General features: G+C 43.9%; 1 protein-coding gene across 1 annotated transcript in view; it reads left to right on the top strand.

Moving 5' to 3' along the window:
• Nucleotides 1–5,520: 5,520 nt before the first annotated feature.
• LOC149432435 (cell cycle control protein 50B-like) overlaps nucleotides 5,521–18,035 on the top strand; it is a 47,171-nt gene continuing 34,656 nt past the window's right edge. The window contains exons 1-2 of the mRNA XM_089665125.1: nucleotides 5,521–5,635; nucleotides 16,982–17,211. Coding sequence (XP_089521251.1) covers nucleotides 16,999–17,211 — 213 coding nt within the window. The 5' untranslated portion in view covers nucleotides 5,521–5,635; nucleotides 16,982–16,998. The remainder of the gene's footprint in view (nucleotides 5,636–16,981; nucleotides 17,212–18,035) is intronic.

Raw genomic sequence — 18,035 nt, 5'->3', positions numbered from 1 at the left:
ATTCCAAGCCGGCAAAAAGTGTATCTGCAGAGCTCCTCTAAGTGTATCTGCAGAATAGAGGAGCTCTGCAGATACACTTTTTGCCGGCTTGGAATTCTTCTTATTTTCATCCTACTTCTTCTTCTTCTTCTTCTTCATCCTCATCCTCAGAAGAAGAAGAAGAGGATGAGGATGAAGAGGAAGAAGAAGAGGAAGAAGAAGAAGAAGAAGAAGTAGGATGAAAATAAGAAGAATTCCAAGCCGGCAAAAAGTGTATCTGCAGAGCTCCTCTATTCTGCAGATACACTTAGAGGAGCTCTGCAGATACACTTTTTGCCGGCTTGGAATTATTCTTATTTTCATCCTACTTCTTCTTCTTCTTCATCCTCATCCTCTTCTTCTTCTTCTGAGGATGAAGAAGAAGAAGAAGAAGTAGGATGAAAATAAGAATAATTCCAAGCCGGCAAAAAGTGTATCTGCAGAGCTCCTCTATTCTGCAGATACACTTAGAGGAGCTCTGCAGATACACTTTTTGCCGGCTTGGAATTATTCTTATTTTCATCCTACTTCTTCTTCTTCATCCTCAGAAGAAGAAGAAGAGGATGAGGATGAAGAGGAAGAAGAAGAAGTAGGATGAAAATAAGAATAATTCCAAGCCGGCAAAAAGTGTATCTGCAGAGCTCCTCTATTCTGCAGATACACTTAGAGGAGCTCTGCAGATACACTTTTTGCCGGCTTGGAATTATTCTTATTTTCATCCTACTTCTTCTTCTTCATCCTCATCCTCTTCTTCTTCTTCTGAGGATGAGGATGAAGAAGAAGAAGAAGTAGGATGAAAATAAGATTAATTCCAAGCCGGCAAAAAGTGTATCTGCAGAGCTCCTCTAAGTGTATCTGCAGAATAGAGGAGCTCTGCAGATACACTTTTTGCCGGCTTGGAATTATTCTTATTTTCATCCTACTTCTTCTTCTTCTTCTTCTTCATCCTCATCCTCAGAAGAAGAGGATGAGGATGAGGATGAAGAGGAAGAAGAAGAAGAAGAAGTAGGATGAAAATAAGAATAATTCCAAACCGGCAAAAAGTGTATCTGCAGAGTTCCTCTATTTCTGACAGTTCTCTGACAGCTCCTTCACATTTACAGCGGTTGAAACATCTGTTTCCGAATAAAAACATCTGTATCCTAAATGGAAACAAATAGATACAATGTTTCAACCGCTGTACATGTGAAGGAACTGTCAGAGAACTGTCAGAAATAGCGGAGCTCTCTGCAGGGACACTTTTGCCGGCTGATCGGGAAAAATCCGATTCGCGCACCCGAAGTAGGCAAATATTCGGATTTGACGCGAATCGAATTTTTCCTGAAATTCGTATCGAATTCCACTTCGCCTGGTTCGATTCGCTCATCTCTATTTGCAATGATACCTCACATGTGCGGTGCAATCATTGTTTACATATGCATGTGGGTTCTAAGGTGCATTTGTATTTGCATGGGGAGGAGGAGTGGTGCTTTACATTTTTTTTAACTAGTTTTATTTATTTGATTCAAATTCATTTTTTATTGCTTTTTCAAGTTCTAAAATTAATTTTATTGCTATCACAATGAAGCTTACAGGCCCCCTATGTGATAGCTTGGGGCAGTGACAGGTACTCTTTATTGAGTCATCGTGGGTCTATTAGACCCCTGATGTCTCTCCTGCTCTCTAAATCAGTTGTTTCTCTGGCCGTAACAGAGAGGAAGTACTGCTTTAAAACCAGAAGTGACAAAATCCTTTTCACTTCTGGCTTCATCCACTGCAAATGAGATCAAAGAATGGACATTTCTCCATCTGCTCTTTGTGAAGAGATCTTGGCCATTTACCACAGTCCTTGGCTTCCTGGAGAGATTGGAGAGCCTGGGAACCACTACAGGAGGGACGGTCCTTCTCAGTACTGTAAAAGTGATCGGTCAGCTGTAAAGTCGCCTGGATCCCCTTTACAAAACAGCTCATCGCTGACAGGAAATATTATTACCAAGATCATTGCTGCAGCTGCAGTCATGTTCTTGTAAGTCTTCATGCACACTGGACGTTTTGATAACGCTGGTAACGTTAGCTGTGTAAAGTCACATTAAAAACTGGAGTTTTTCAGCTTTTTTAGCATTTTTGCATTAGTATTTAGCGGTGTTTTGTCACGTTCACATTTTTTAGGGTTTTTTTTACTTAAAATTTTTTTTTGATTAACAAAAGTCCAAAAACCCCGGTTTGCGTTGCGTTTACCACATTTTTCAGCATTAGAGCATTCTTACAGCTAAAACTCTAGAAACCCACTAGTCCTGGGTTTTTTTTCCAGCCAAAAAATATTGATTACAGTATATGTGTGCGTGGACACATAGGATAACAGGCTGGGGGATTTACTAGCTGTGGAAAAAAAACGTCAAAAGCCAAAAACACGTCAAGTGTGCATGAGGGCTAATAACCTCTTGCTGACAGGAGGACGCTTTTATGCATACGGTGGTCAGCAAGTGATACCTTTGATTGTACACCCCCAGAGGGTAGGGACTGATGTGAATGTACAATATATGTATGTAAAGCACTGTGTAAATTGATGGCGTTATATAAGTACCTGAAATAAATAAATAACACATGACACACAGGCCAATATGGCAAGTATTAAACAGAATGACAACTGATGTATCATTCAGCCCCAACATTTCTACCAAAATAATTGGAATACCTAAATTTACCTAAATTTATTTTTCAATAACCAGATAAATTGTTGGAAACTGTTCATTTACCTTATAATTGTTATCAGCCTCCTAAAATCCCCTGTACAGGAGCACTCAGACTGGGAGAGGGAGGAAGAGTAGTAGGCTTCAATCAGGTGCAATATATGCTCATGTGCCTATGAGGAACCTAAAAGCAGAGTGAGAAGAGAAATACAGTTGCAAGAAAAAGTATGTGAACCCCTTGGGATTACGTGGAGTTTTGCATGAATTGGGCATAAAATGTGCTCTGAATGTCATCTAAGTCACAACAATAGAAGAACACAGTCTGCTGAACATAATACTACACAAACATTAGATGTTGCCATGGTTTAATTGCACATAACATGTAAACATTCACAGTGCAGGGAGGAAAAAGTATGTGAGGCCCTAGCTTAATGACTTCTCCCAGAGCTAATTGGAGCCAGGAGTGAGCCAACCTTGACTCCAATCAGTGTGATGATATTGGATGTGTTGCTGACAGCTGTCCTGCCCTTAAAAAACACACACCTGTTTTGGGTTTACTGGTTTCAAGAAGCACTGTCTGATGTGAACCATGCCTCGCAGAAAAGAGCTCTCAGTAGACCTACGATCAAGAATTGTTGACTTGCATGAAGCTGGAAAGGGTTACAAAAGTATCTCCAAAAGCCCTGATGTACATGTGTCCACGGTAAGACAGACTGTCTACAAATGGAGAAAGTTTAGCACTGTTGCTACTCTCCCTAGGTGTGGTCGTCCTGTAAAAATGACTGCAAGAGCACAGCGCAGAATGCTGCATGAGGTAAAGAAGATTCCCAGAGTGTCAGCTAAAGACCTACAGAAATCTCTGGCACATGCTAACATTTTTGTTGACACATCTACAATAAGGAAAACATTAAACAAGAATGGAGTACATGGGAGGACACCACAGAGGAAGCCATTGCTGTCCAAAAAGAATATTGCAGCACGTTTGAAGTTTGCAAAAGAGCACCTGGATGTTCCACAGCACTACTGGCAAAATATACTGTGGACAGATGAAACCAAGATTGAGTTGTTTGGGGAGAGCACACAACACTATGTGTGGAGAAAAAAAGGCACAGCACACCAACATCAAAACCTCATCCCCACTGTAAAACATGGTGGAGGGTGCATCATGGTTTGGGGCTGCTTTGCTGCCTCAGGGCCTGGACGGATTGTTGTCATTGATGGGAAATGAATTCCAGAGTTTATCAAGACATTTTGCAGGAAAACGTACGACCATCTGTCCGCCAACTGAAGCTCCGCAGAGGATGGGTGATGCAACAGGACAATGACCCAAAGCATACAAGTAATTCAACAAAACAATGGCTGCAACAGCACAGAATACGCCTTCTGGAGTGGCCCAGTCAGAGTCCTGACCTCAACCCGATTGAAATGCTGTGGCATGACCTTAAGAGAGCGATTCACACCAGACATCCCAAGAATATTGCTACACCGAAACAGTTTTGTGAAGAGGCGTGGTCCAAAATGACTCCAGATTGTTGTGCAGGTCTGATCTGCAGCTACAGGAAACGTTTGGTTGAGGTTATTGCTGCCAAAGGAGGGTCAACCAGTTATTAAGTCCAAAGGTTCACATACTTTTTCCTCCCTGCACTATGAATGTTTACATGTTATGTGCAATTAAACCATGGCAACATATAATGTTTATGTAGTATTAGGTTCAGCAGACTGTGTTCTTCTATTGTTGTGACTTAGATGACGTTCAGAGCACATTTTATGCAAAATTCATGCAAAACTCCATGTAATCCCAAGGGGTTCACATACTTTTTCTTGCAACTGTACCTTTCTCAAACTGCTGCTGTTCCGTCATTGTCCATTGACAGGCTGTGGGCAGGAAAGTGACCAGAATGTATTATATAATTGCAGCAGAGAAAAGTCAAATTCCTGGGCTGGCTGTGCTGTCTAGCAGGACAGTGTAAATATCAGGACTGGATGGAAAGAAATACATATCCTGTAGCTTATAAAATGTTCTATATATGTATTTCTACTATGCATTAATAGTTGTTTGCCTGTAATTCTGCTTTAACTAATCCCAAACAATTGGAAATTGCAATGGCTTTATGGCTGGCTGAAAGGGCAATCAGATTTCACCTGTGTATTCACTGCATATATTCAGCCGCAAAACCTTTACAATGTATACAGTTCAATGTGTCTTGCAGGGGTATTTCAGATGAATGGCCAAGGGGCAAAAAAATCAGGCAGTTGAGCTGCAGTTTTACCGTCCACCTGTACTGTACAAATACAGACAGACAGGGCTGTACACATGCCGTGGCATTTTTTACCCAGGGTGCAGAGTAACCGCCTGCCAAACTTACCCATTGAATTCAGTGGCGCTGAACGAGCTGCTTTGCAGTTGTGGTGTGGTCCAGCAATGTAAAATTGCTGTTCGGCAATTTAAAAATAAAAGTAGAAAAAAAAAACAGGTGTTCAGGAGGCAGCAGTAGTGCCTCGCGATTGCAGGTCAGCCATTGCTATACCAACCTCTGAAAAGCGATCAAAGGACAGTAAACAACACACAATGCACCTCTTTGGTAGAAATCTATGTATTTTCTTCTGTCTATTTTCTCAGCACTGTGATGCTAAATTTGGTTTATTCCCTGTGTGTGTTCTCTTTGGCTCACAAATAGTGCAAATAGCTTTTTGATGAGTTTCCTAGTAGCCTTTGATAACTGTATTTATTATTAAGGTTTTTGGTGTTTACATTGTTAGACGCACAGCATGTGTTCCTGGGTGGGGTTTAACGAGCTGAACATATCTAGCTTGTGACTGAGCTGCCACTATGGAAGTATGAGTAGTAGGTAAGACAGTCCTCCTAGTGGGATAACTGGTTTCTCTAGGTCTACATATAGGAGTGGCTTTATAAGACGTGTTTCATCCTGTGTCTGCGGGTCTATGTGGTAAGTACTTCAAAACGTTTTGCAGTATTATTATTTTATTTTTTTTAGCCCTGTGGGGTCCTTATTAGGTGGACTGGCAGGATGTTATTTAAAAAAAAGCCTGATGGGAAATGGTATCTTAAACTGCTGATTTGTAGGGAACAAAGTCCAGGGCTGACGCCTTTTTTCTGAACAGATATGTCAAGCCCATACAATCCTTTCTCCTGGTAACCTTTAAAAAAAAAAAAATTATATATATATATATATATATAGTATAACTAAGCTCAACTAGAATATGAGATGTATTTTAACAAGAGAAAACTTTAGCAAAAAATGAGTTACTTTCTAAAATGAGGAAATTTAGAGTATTTGTTTGAAACAGACTTTTATAGCAGGCAATAGGTTGTGCTATGTGTAATCATATATATTCATAGATCACACAATCACTTTGTGTGTATACATATATATATATGTGTGTGTGTGTGTGTGTGTATGTATATGTATATGTATATATATATATATATATATATATATATATATATAATCTTGTCTGTATAGCACTGTCAATGTAGATCAATAATTCAGACTATTTATCAGTGTAGAATCTGAAAACCATTGTTTGGTTACTGCATTATACCTATTGAAGTTCTAATCTTCATCACAGGAGTCAAACACAAAATCAAAGGCTATATCTGATCCCTAATTGATCATGATGAAACTGGAAACTTAAGGTTTGGGGTAACTACTGTCGTAGAAGAACCACATATTCCAAAAGAAGAAAAATCATTTAAAATGTAGTCCACTGTCTCCAGCTTTAAAGGAAGTTTTTGTTGTCTAGTGAACAAACCTCTTGTCATGTACTAAGCACTTAAAGCTATTTGTCAGTAACCGGTTATAGTGGTAAATCTAGGGATACAAGGGTGATATAATCTCTTTGCTAATGAGAGATTCAACTGCTACTTGGTTAGCTGATTACCATTCCATTGATTTCAGCATATGCAAATAAGATGTATGTCAACAAGCAGTAGCAATGTTATTTGCCAGTTTAGCCAGAGCCTGAGGCCAAAATACAGGATAATGGCTTGCTGCTGATACTTGCCACTTGATGACTGTTACTTTTGGCTCTCAGGTCTCCTGAAAGCAGCAATCCTCATTTTTAGTTTTCATTCAAGTCATCAAACAAAAATTATTCTTTATTCTGGCCTCTAGTAGTGGTGGTAAATGGGCTTTTTTTTTTTTTTCTATTACCACTTGCCCTCCACCCTATAGCAGAAGTAATGCTGCAGGGCTGTGCAAAATTACGTGTGTGATTTTGCATTTCCGGGTCCCAGCTGATAGTTGGGGAAAGCTGATAGGGGAGAGACCTGTGTGTAAACAACACCGGTCACTCTCCTGTCAGCATGGAGGTACTGTTTTGTATCTCTACACAGCAGCATGTCTCCCTAGTAAAATGTAGCATACAGTTAACCCCTTCATGCCCAGTGTCCTTAGTACACTATCAGTGCTTTTTATTAGCACTGATCACTGTATTAGTGTCACTGGGGATGTCAGTGGTGGTTAGTCAGTTCCCACAGAGTGTCAGAACGCCCGCCGCAGTCCCGCTATAAGTCGCTGATTGAAGCCATTACTAGTATAAAAATTCCAGTATATACATTTTTGGCCTACGTTTTATGAAGAAATTTTATTTATTTATTATAATTGGATATGTTTTATAGCAAAAAGTAAAAAATACTACTTATTTATTCAAAATTGCCAGTCTTTTTTTGTTTATAGCACCAAAAAATAAAAACCGCAGAGGTGATGAAATGCCACCGAAAGAAAGCTCTATCTTTTGGGGGAAAAAAGAGGACATGTATTTCACTTATGTACAGCATTGCATGGCTGTGCAATTGTCAGTTAAAGTAACGCAGTGCTGTATCGCAAAAAATGGCCTGGTGAGGAAGGGGGTAATGCCTCTGGAGGGAAAGTGGCTAAATCTTGTGGAGAGAAATATGAAATCCCACACAAGTAGATTTAAAGCGCACAAATGTGGGAACGTTGATATGTAAAAAAAAAAGTCTAGGTAGCTACGGTACTCCAGACACGCAATAGGCAGTCCGAGCAAGTATTAATCCCGGCACACAATAGGGGCAGTTCAGGTAGCAATAATCCGGGCCCTCAATGGGGCAGTTCAGGTAGCAATAATCCGGGCCCTCAATGGGGCAGTTCAGGTAGCAATAATCCGGGCCCTCAATGGGGCAGTTCAGGTAGCAATAATCCGGGCCCTCAATGGGGCAGTTCAGGTAGCAATAATTCAGGCCCTCAATGGGGCAGTTCAGGCAAGGGTAATCTGGGCACACAATAGGGGCAGTTCAGGCAAGGGTAATCTGGGCACACAATAGGGGCAGTTCAGGAAAGGGTAATCTGGGCACACAATAGGGGGCAGTTCAGGGCACTCCGCAACATGCAGCTTGTAGGGACACTCACGGTAGGCGGCTTGCAGACACTCAGCAGCAGGCGGCTTCCAGGGTCACTTGATCAGCAGACGGGGCAGCTTTCCAGGGACATCAGCAGGCTCATGGGGACTCGGCGGGGTCTGAACTCGGCTTAGACCTCACACAGCTTTCCAGGGACAAAGCGGTCAGCAGACAGGGTTCAGCTTTCCAGGGACAACAGCAGGCTCACGGGGACTCAGCGGGGTCTTGGCTGTGGGGTCTGACCTCAGCTCAGACCTCCCAACAGCTGTTCTCTCTCTCTCGTACAGGGGACCAACACAGCGGTCAGCTTGTCAGGGACACGGCGGGCTTGCAGGGTCTTGGCTGTGGGGTCTGCCCTCAGCTCTGACTTTGCATAGCACCCTGTCCCGTGCGGGGGACGAGCACACACCAAAACCGGGTCCTGCGCTGGCCTTCTTAAGCCGGTGCAGGACGCTTCCCGGTTGCCCCGGCAATGGTCGGCCCGGCGCCGCATTGCCGGGCAACGAGGCACGCCCCCTCAACTCGGGCCGCGCTCTCGAGAGTGCGGCCTTTGTCTGCGGCGGGCGCAGAGCGTGGGAAGCCTCGTGACCGTGCTGCGCCCACCGGGGGGCGCGCAGCAACAGGTTGGTGGCACCGCACTGAAGTCCCCTGGCGGGGCGTCACTGCTCTCCCAGCTATATGGCTGGGAGAGGTGTGAATCCTGCCACGGGTCACTTTCCTCCCATCCTGCGCAGCTGGTCTTCAAAGGCTGCGGCAGGATGAGAGGACCTGACGGGGGGGGGGGGGGGGGAGGTGACACGGAGGGGACAGCAGGCACAAGGGGGGTGGGCGGAAGCACGGCACTCCGTGACACATGCCCCCTGTAAAAACAGTTTACTGTGCTTCCTGTGCTGCCAATCACTGTTCTCTGTGGCTCCTTCCCAATAGCCTCTGCATCATTACAGTAAAATAACTGTTGGGAACAGAGTCTGCCAGAGGACTAACACTCCAAGAAGTGTCAGATTCAAAAGATTCTGGCAGAGTGCAAATTGGGTATTGCCTTTACAGGGGGGCACATTTTTGGACACTTTTCAAATTAAGTGAGAGAGTAGCATTCAAGGGCAAGGGCACTTTAAAACAAAGTGCTCTTATCTTTTTTTTTCCCCCCGACCTAACCCACCCTCAACCTCCACAGACGCATGCTTGCTTTGGTCACGGTTCCTCTATTTGTTTACAGTCTAGTGGTGATAGTCTTCCCTATGCTGGCCTGTCTGTGCTTTACACTCCTTCTATGGGACCGTCTCCAGCCTCAGGACAGTGTATAGGGCACTAATGTGTAGGTGTGGCTAAGACAGTGAAGTGTTGAGCCACTGAATGCAAACAAAAGGTGAAACAGCAGCCATTGGACTGAGGTAAGTACAGAGGCGCCCCTAGGGTTGGTGTCACCCGGTGAGGTAACACTTGGTGACACCCCCTCCGATGATCCCCACAGAATGGATCGGATCTGCGGATTGAGCATAATGGATCGGACAACCTCGTATAGGTTGCATGCTGACGATCCCCGCAGGAGAGACCTTGACACCGAGCAGCACCTCCCTCCCCCATGAAGACAGCCTGACATTGACAAACACCCCAGCCCCCCACCTGAGAGAGCCTTCTACTACCATCGACTCCCATACACTGACAATGCCCCCGACCCTGCGAGAGAGAAGACACTGACCTTCACAGCTCCAGACATCCCCAGGAACGAGAGTCGGGCTTTGCATACACCATCAAGCAGCCCGTAGCCTCTCTAAGATCCCACCTGGTCCCCATGCTGCATGTGTCCCTTCTTCCATCCTTTCTTTGGGGGGTGGCACTGCCCCCCTGAAAAATGCCGCTGCCCCCCTGTATGAGGCTGCTGCCCCTCTGAAAAATGCTGCCCTAGGCAAATGCCTTGTTTGCCTTGTGGTAAATACACCCCTGCCTGCCTCGAGACGCCATTGGGTAAGTATGTATATGTGGAGGAGGTGTTTGGTTAGGTTATGTCACAGGAACAGGGAGGGGGAAAGGATAAACGCTTTTTTTTTTTTTTTTGTGCACTTATCCTCCTAAAGGGGTAGTTAACCTGTACCAAAAAACTGCCTATGCAGATAATAATAAGCCGTGCAGCTTTGACCAAAGTTGAATGACCTTGCTAAAGGTGTGGTCCATTTACTTACCTCCTGAAGTCTGAGATGCTTGGCATTATTGATCATCTTCACCATCATAGGAGTGAGCTCTCAAATGCTGAGCTCAGAACTACTGCATCAGAGAAGAAAAAATGCATGTGAGAGGGTTTGAATCAGAGACAGAGCTCACTCCTGTGATAGGCACTTTTTTGGTAAATGGAATTAAAATTGTCTATGTTACTTTGCCTTGTCTTGCTACTTATTATGAAATTTGTTAGTCACCGCCAGGAAATCAGCCAGCCCAGGCTCTCATTTAGATGCCTTTTAACCTGTTTGTGCCAAAAGTACGCAAATATGCGGCCTCTTGGCAAGTGGGCCTTGACGGCGAGAGGCTGCATATTTGCGTACCCAAATGTAAACAAACTTGTGCTGAAAGCGTCTGCCCTGCAAGCACCTGATACAGTTACTGGCGCCTAATGGAAAGCGGGAGCTAGCCAATCATGTGAGCACTGTGACAGCCAATCCCAGCAGTTACATGATCATGAACCCTGCCCCACCTCCCGGGATCAGAAACTCCTTTAAAGGGCTAAGAGGCGCTGGCGTTGAGGGCATAACTTCTTCAAACTGGCAGCACAAGCTACTGTCAGACTACACTAAGTAGCGGCTGCAGCCACTGATTTTTTGATTGAAAAGATACTTTTATTGTAGAAGCATCAAAAACAACATGATACGTGTAATCGGGGTACATCTCACCCTGTACTGCGACGCAGCGCACCACATGGCAATACAGTTCCAAGCATACAATAAATACATTCAGAAATAAATACATTCGCTCAGTGGTATGATGCCTGACGTGATGTGCCGAGGATGAATCCCCAGACCACCACGTCATGCATAACGCCGCTTACCCCAAAAACTGTAACATTCTACTACGCATTACGTTACCTAAAACTACTAGTGCATGCACAAAAACGAAAAACCGGATATTGCAATCAATCAATAGGCATCAGGTATGTGTGGGAAGGGGGAGGGGGGGGGGGAAACCACAGGCCCGAAGCTTTATTGAAAAGACAAAGACACGCAAGGGGGAGTAGGGGGAAGGAGGGAATCTTCAGACGTCCTCTTCCTCCTTAAAGTCCATCAAGGAATAGTCTCTGAGCAGACTGAGGATCAGTCTGCGGCAGTCCTCAATGGACATCCTCTCCCGCTGGTGGATGAGGCGCTTCCTGGCGCACCATAAAGCGTCCTTAAAGCAACACAGCACCCTCCAGGCGCTGTCAATGTCCTCCAGAGAGAAAGTTCCACAGAACAGTCCATTCAACACCCCAAAGTGAGTGATGGCTGTCTGTGGCACAAAGTCCTTGAGTTCAGGTTCCAGGGCCCCCAACAGGGCCTGAGCAAATGAGCACTCCCAGAAAACGTGGTAAGACGTTTCCTCATGGATGATGTAGAAGGGGCAGTGATTGTCTGAAAATTTTCCAAAATGTTCATTCAACAGAACTCTTATAAAAAATCTTATGTTGAGCTGCGGCGGCCACACGCTGATCAGTGTATGGCTAGCTTTAAGCTTGCTGTTCACAGTAATAGTGACTACAAGTTGAAACCTGCGTCAACAAGGCATCTGAAGTATGTAAACAGGATATACATGGCATAGGAAGGGCAAGTTTAGGATGAAGTTGTGTTAATTGTTCTCCTTGAAGCGGCACAGTGTAAAATAATATGTTCCATTTAGGATGGGAAAACATTGCTTGTAACACACGCACAACTGCTACTTAAACATATTCGTGGAAAAATCAATATATTACTTTGAAATACACTTCTACTTCAGACATGCCATTTAACCTGGAGGTAATAATGTGTATATTAAAATGACAAATGGAGATTTTAGAATATTGTACTGCTCTCGAAAGTTAAAAAATTACACAGGCCAAGAACTGTCCTAATTTTTATTCAATGTAAGAATACAACATGTATAAATAGATCTAAAAGCATTTTGGCACATTAGTATTTCCCACAGTATAGGATGATTACTATTGATGGTCCTAATCCTGGTCCCAGCCTTGGCTTGTATTTGGCAATTATATATGCAATGTCTCCTTGTAGGAGGGTAGGCTCATTGTGATGTCTGCCAACGGAAAACTAGAGAAGGCACAGATTGATTTTGCTCACAGCCCAATTCTAGTGGTCTTTCACAAAAAGGCAACATTTCATATTTGGTGTAAGGTGTTCCATTGGCCATCTTTGATTAGACAAGCCTGTACAGTGTGTGTGTGTATATGTAGATATTTATTTTTTATTCTCCTGTGTAGTAGTGTTAGGAGACATATCCACACACATACTGTAAATGTGCCATCTACTATACAGGAGAATAAAAATAATTATATATATTTTTTTTATTCTCCTGTGTAGTAGATGGCACATTTACAGTATGTGTGTGGATATGTCTCCTAACACTAACAGGCGGTATGTACTATGCACAGTAACAGCACAATAGTGACGGATTTGTAAAGTTCATGCATAGAATACAGTGAAATCGTAAAGTATTCAGACCACCTTCACTTTTTATTCAATTTTGTAATGTTGCAGCCTGACACAATTGTCTAAATTCATTTCTTTTCATTAATCTACACTCCGTACCCCATAATGATGACAAAGTCAAAACAGAATTTTAGAAATGTCTATGAATTTATTAAAAAGGGAAAAACTGAAATATTACATTGGCATAAGCATTCAGACCCTTTGCACTTGAAATATAGGTTGCGTGCCTCCCATTTCTTTTGATCATTGCTAAGAGGTTTCTACACCTTGATTGGAGTCCCCTGTGGTAAAATATATGCATTGGACATGATTTGGGAAGGCACAGACCTCTCTACAAAAGACCTCACAGCTGACCATGCATACTATATCAGTGCAACAGCCATGAGGTTAAAGGAACTACCTTCTGAGCTCAGAGACAAGATTGTCGTAAGGCACAGATTTGGGGAAGGCCACAAAACAAATTCTGCTGCACTGAAGGTTTTCAAGAGCACAGTGGCCTCCATAATTCTCAAATGGAAGTGGTTTGGCACAACCAGGACTCTTCCAAGAGTTGGTTGCTAGCCAAACTAAGAAATCGGGGGAGTCTCAGATATTCTGATGGTGTAAAGTCCAAATCAAAGCACTGAGCCCTGCATTACACATGAGGATGCCTAGGGACCGACGACTACCGGAGAGTAGGGGAGGAGAGTACCAGCTTCTGGGGGTGAGGAGGTAAGTAAAAGTGCTTATTGTGGCTACCTAGACCTAAATTGGCATTTACCCTTGCAGTTTTGGGGCAGTCCCACTGCAAGGGGACATCTCTTCCTGGAGATGAGCTTTAACCATTTTCCGACCAGCCAATGTACATAAATGGCTGCACCCCTATGGCCTTCCAAAAGCATGTGCTGTGTGCCCCCTCCCCCTGGGGCGTGCAGCCATGTTATCTGTGATCATTGTGTTCAGCAGACACAGTGGATTAACGATCACGGTACAGGGCTGCTGTGAGCATCCCTGGTACCTTTAGATCACTGTGACTGATTACAGCAATGAGATACAGTAGTAAACAAGGCGGTCATTCATGATGCCTTGCTTACTAGTACATAAAAAGCTTTCATTCATGATGCCTTGTTTACTACTACTCAATCTCTTTTATTGGCACCATGTGATCATTGTGACCTCGGTCAATCCCAGTGGCCCTGTACCATGTGGTTGCTGTAACCAAGCCCAGCATCACAGTAGTAAACAAAGGTTTAATGAAACCTTTTCAACAGTGTTACTGATTTCCTATACAGTGTTCATTATTGTAATAAGCAATCAGAGTGTAAATAACTGTTATATTCTGAATATCCCAATGTGTTTTGTGAATCCTAGTTACCTTCCGTCACATTTTCTCCTGAGGAAGTGATGTCTACAAAAAAACTCGTCATTGGAAATCGAAAAATATATACACATATCATATTATGTACTTCCCCAAATGTTGTAAGTTTGTAGGTATTTCCAAAGGGTAAGCCATGCTTACAACCATATTGTAAAAAGATAAAGATTAAAAGGCAATTGCTGGATAGACGAGGACCATCGTCTGTCCCAGGAGCCCTGGGGTTGGTGCAAAAAAACACACACCAAGACCACCCTGTAGGGCCAGCAAAAGAAAGCAGACTTCAAATCCTGGTGGCAGAAGCGGAGCGGTTAGTAAAGTGGATGAGTCTGGCCACTGAGTTCAGGATAGACTAAAGCGGGGATAGCCTAGTTTGGGTAGGCCGGTGAGAAGGGAGTTGCAGTAGTCCAGACGTGAGATAATGAGGAAGTGAATGAGTTGTTTAGTAGTGTCTGGGGTTAGAAACGTACGTATTTTGGAGATGCTGCAGCGGTGGAGTCTGCATGAGTTTGCCAGCGATTGGACATGGGGTTGGAAGGACAGGTTTGAGTCTAGAGTGACACCTAGGACTTTGGCTTGCGGGGTGGGACTGATGGTGGCGTTGTTGGTCGTGATGGAGAGGATGGGGGGGGCGCGGGCTAGGGGGAAAATTAGGAGCTCGGTTTTGGAAAGGTTAAATTTGAGGAAATGGAGTGACATCCAGTCTGATAGGTCGTTCAGTAGGTGGGCGATACGGGCGGAGACTGGAGGGGTGGAGAGGTAAATTTGCGTGCCATTAGCATAGAGGTGATAGTTGAAGCCGTGGGAGTGTATCAGTTTGCTGAGGGAGGAGGTGTAGATGGAGAAGAAAAGTGGCCCGAGGACAGAGCCTTAGGGGACCCCAACAGAGAGGGGGAGAGAAGGGGAGGTGGTAGCGTTATAGGCAACGCTGAAGGAGCGTTGGGATAGATAGGAGGAGAGCCAGGAGAGAGCGGAGTCTCTGATGCCAAGGGAGTGTAGTTTATTAAGGAGGAGGGGGTGGTCAACTGTGTCGAAGGTCGAGGAGTAGGAGGACTGAGTAGTGGCCATTAGCTTTGGCAGTTAGCAGGTCATTAGTGATTTTGAGTAGGGCGGTTTCGGTGGAGTGTAGAGGACGGAAGCCAGACTGTAGTGGATCGAGGAGGTTGTTGTCAGTGAGGTGGGAGCTTAGGCGATTGTAGACTAAGTGCTCAAGGAGCTTGGATGTAAATTGTAGCAGGGAGATGGGTCTAAGGTTGTTCAGGTCGGTGGGGTTCAGGGAGGGTTTTTTGAGTATGGGGGTGATGTGCGCATGCTTTAGGGGGGAGGGGAATGCGCCAGTAGAAAGGGAGAGATTGAAGATGTGGGTGAGGGAGCGTAGGATGGAGGAGGGTGACCGGAGGAGCTGTGTGGGGACAGGGTCAAGTGGTGAGGCGGGCTTCTGAGAAGACCTTAGTGGTAGCAAGGCTGAAGGAGCGGAGGGTTGGGGAGGTTGTAGTGTGCGGGGTGTTAGGTGTGGTGGCCGGCAGGGCAGTTGCGAGGTCAGGGGAGGGGAGAGTTGATGGGGTTATAGTGGGAGGCTAGGTGGGGAGGTAGATTGAGCATTGGTAATGTCCTTACGGATTGCGTCGATCTTATTTTGGAAGTGATTGGCAATCTCGTGGGCAGTGAGTGGGGTACTGTGGGGGGGGGGGGGGGGGGGAGTAGGGAGTTGAAAGTGGAGAAGAGCCGGTGAGGGCAGGTGGAGAGGGTGTTGATGAGGGTTATGAAGTAGGCTTGTTTGGTGGCGTGGAGGGAGGAGGTGTAGGTGAGGAAGGCGGATTTGTAGAGGGAGAACGCTTGAGGGTATCTGGTTTTGCGCCATAATCGCTCCAGCACGCGACTGCGTCGTTTAAGATTTTTAGTGTGGTTGTTCTGCCAGGGTTGAAGCGGTTGGGGTCTAATGCTACGTGTGGTTAGGGGTGCTAAGGAGTCTAAGGCAGCTGACAGCGGGTTGTTATACGCAGTAGTGGCCAGGTCAGGGCATATATATCTATCCTATGCTTTTTTTTTTAAACTAGAGTGCCTCATTAATTTTTGAAGATTTACATTGTAATGGTGCAGGCTAGCTATAATTGTACAAAAAAAAAAAAAAAAGATTTATTGAACAGTAATTTTTATTATAGGAGTAAAATAGTGTGTGTTTGTTTTTCTAAATTGTGAAAAAATGTATACTGTAGCTTTAGTGTGTTGACTTGCTTTTTGCCATTCATATCAACAAAATGTTAGCTTTATCATACAACATGTCAGCACACTGAAATCACTCATTTAATTTTTGGCGTAAACCAAGCCTTCACCCCTGACTAGAGTGATTTTTTTTTTTTTTTTTTTTTTTTTTTTTTTTTTTTTTCCAGGTGTTTTTATTTGAATGCTTTTACAAGTGTGCATTTTTAGAACAGCAGTTTACATGTGTATTTACACTTTGGGCATTTTTATTGTTTCTAGCCAATGGAAAACGCTAGGATTCGGAGACCAGTTCTTACAGACCTGAAACTGCTCAGTTTGAGTGTTTTTATAGGCATTCCTCTTGAAGTCTGTTGAACCAGGAATGCCCAATATTGGCCTCAAAAGTAGCTCATGTAGCTTTTGGAGTGTCAGCAATTGAGGTGTATATGTGAGTAGTTTACCATTGTAATACATGAGATTTTGGATGTTGAGCATTTTATAGCTCGAAGATCCAAAGTGCTCAAGTGTAAATGGGACCTTCTGTTTTTTTTTTTTATGTCACAAAACTCTATATATTTCTAGAGTAACTTTTAACAAGTTTCCTAAAATTATAGAGGACAGCTGTATTGGACATCTTTGCATACAAATACCAGTGTCAATAAACAAATACTTTTTTTTTCCCTTCAAGATTTCCACAGGGAGAAAATGGCACCTGCTGCCAGGGACTTTACTAGCCGACATGAACCTCTCCCATCTCAGAGACCTGACAACACTGCTTTCACCCAACAGAGGCTTCCTGCCTGGCAGCCACTCTTGTCTGCTAGTATTATCTTGCCACTGTTCTTCTTTGTAGGGCTATCTTTTATAGGGATTGGCATTGGATTATATTATTCATCCAACAACATCACCGAGTATGAGGTAAGAAAACAGTGAATATAGACAGTATGTGCTGGTGCTCTTACTGGGTTGTGTGGTTGTCTTTTTACTTTTGTGACTCATTTACTTCAAGTTTACAAAAGTTTTGAGTTATGAAAAATGATGGGTTATCACGGCTCCCAGGTCTTCATCACTGTTCGTGACCCAGACCATAAAATCCACCTTTTTACTTCCTATGTTCGTACGGAGAATCTGGCTGCTTGGCCACGTTAGTAAAACAATAGAAGTCTCTGCTTAAATCCAGTCTGTGTTTGTGTACTTTCAGTTTATTTCTTTTTGGTATCCTATTTACCTTTACAAAAAGATTTGCTTTGAGTAAAATGGAGGGTTTTATGGCTCCTTGGTCTTTTATCCTTTCCCATGAGCCAGATGGTCAGATCCACCTTCACTCCCTATGCTCCTATGGAGAATTCAACAGCATGGCCATAATGTTTGTAAAACATTAAAATCTTTGCTTCTATCCAGGAGCCAGTCCCTGTAGTATACTTTAAAGCTGGTTCTGAATGGGTCTGGGAGGGATCACTTTGAGCTGGCTTGAGCATATATTTTTAATATAGGGGAACCAAGATCAATGCGTTTGTGCGGAGTTTGCTACAAGTATAAAACAGTGTAAAGCTGTTAACTGAGAATAGTAGCTGCTGCATGTCACATTGCGCCTGCGGCACTAGTATATGTTTTAGGGACCATTCATACTAGAGTGCAGAGCAGGAAAGCCATGTTCCCGTTGTTCTTCCCACACTGCATTCCAATCGCATTGCCCTTGCGATCTGCTGTGGATGTCAGTGCAAGTGACACCCCAAATGCAG

Source organism: Staurois parvus, unplaced genomic scaffold (genome assembly GCF_062004578.1).
Source record: "Staurois parvus isolate SC_StPar_1 unplaced genomic scaffold, SC_StPar_1.0 ptg002140l, whole genome shotgun sequence".
Lineage (NCBI taxonomy): Eukaryota > Metazoa > Chordata > Amphibia > Anura > Ranidae > Staurois > Staurois parvus.
Note: the sequence above shows the minus strand (reverse complement) of the source record. Positions and strands in the feature narration are given on the sequence as shown.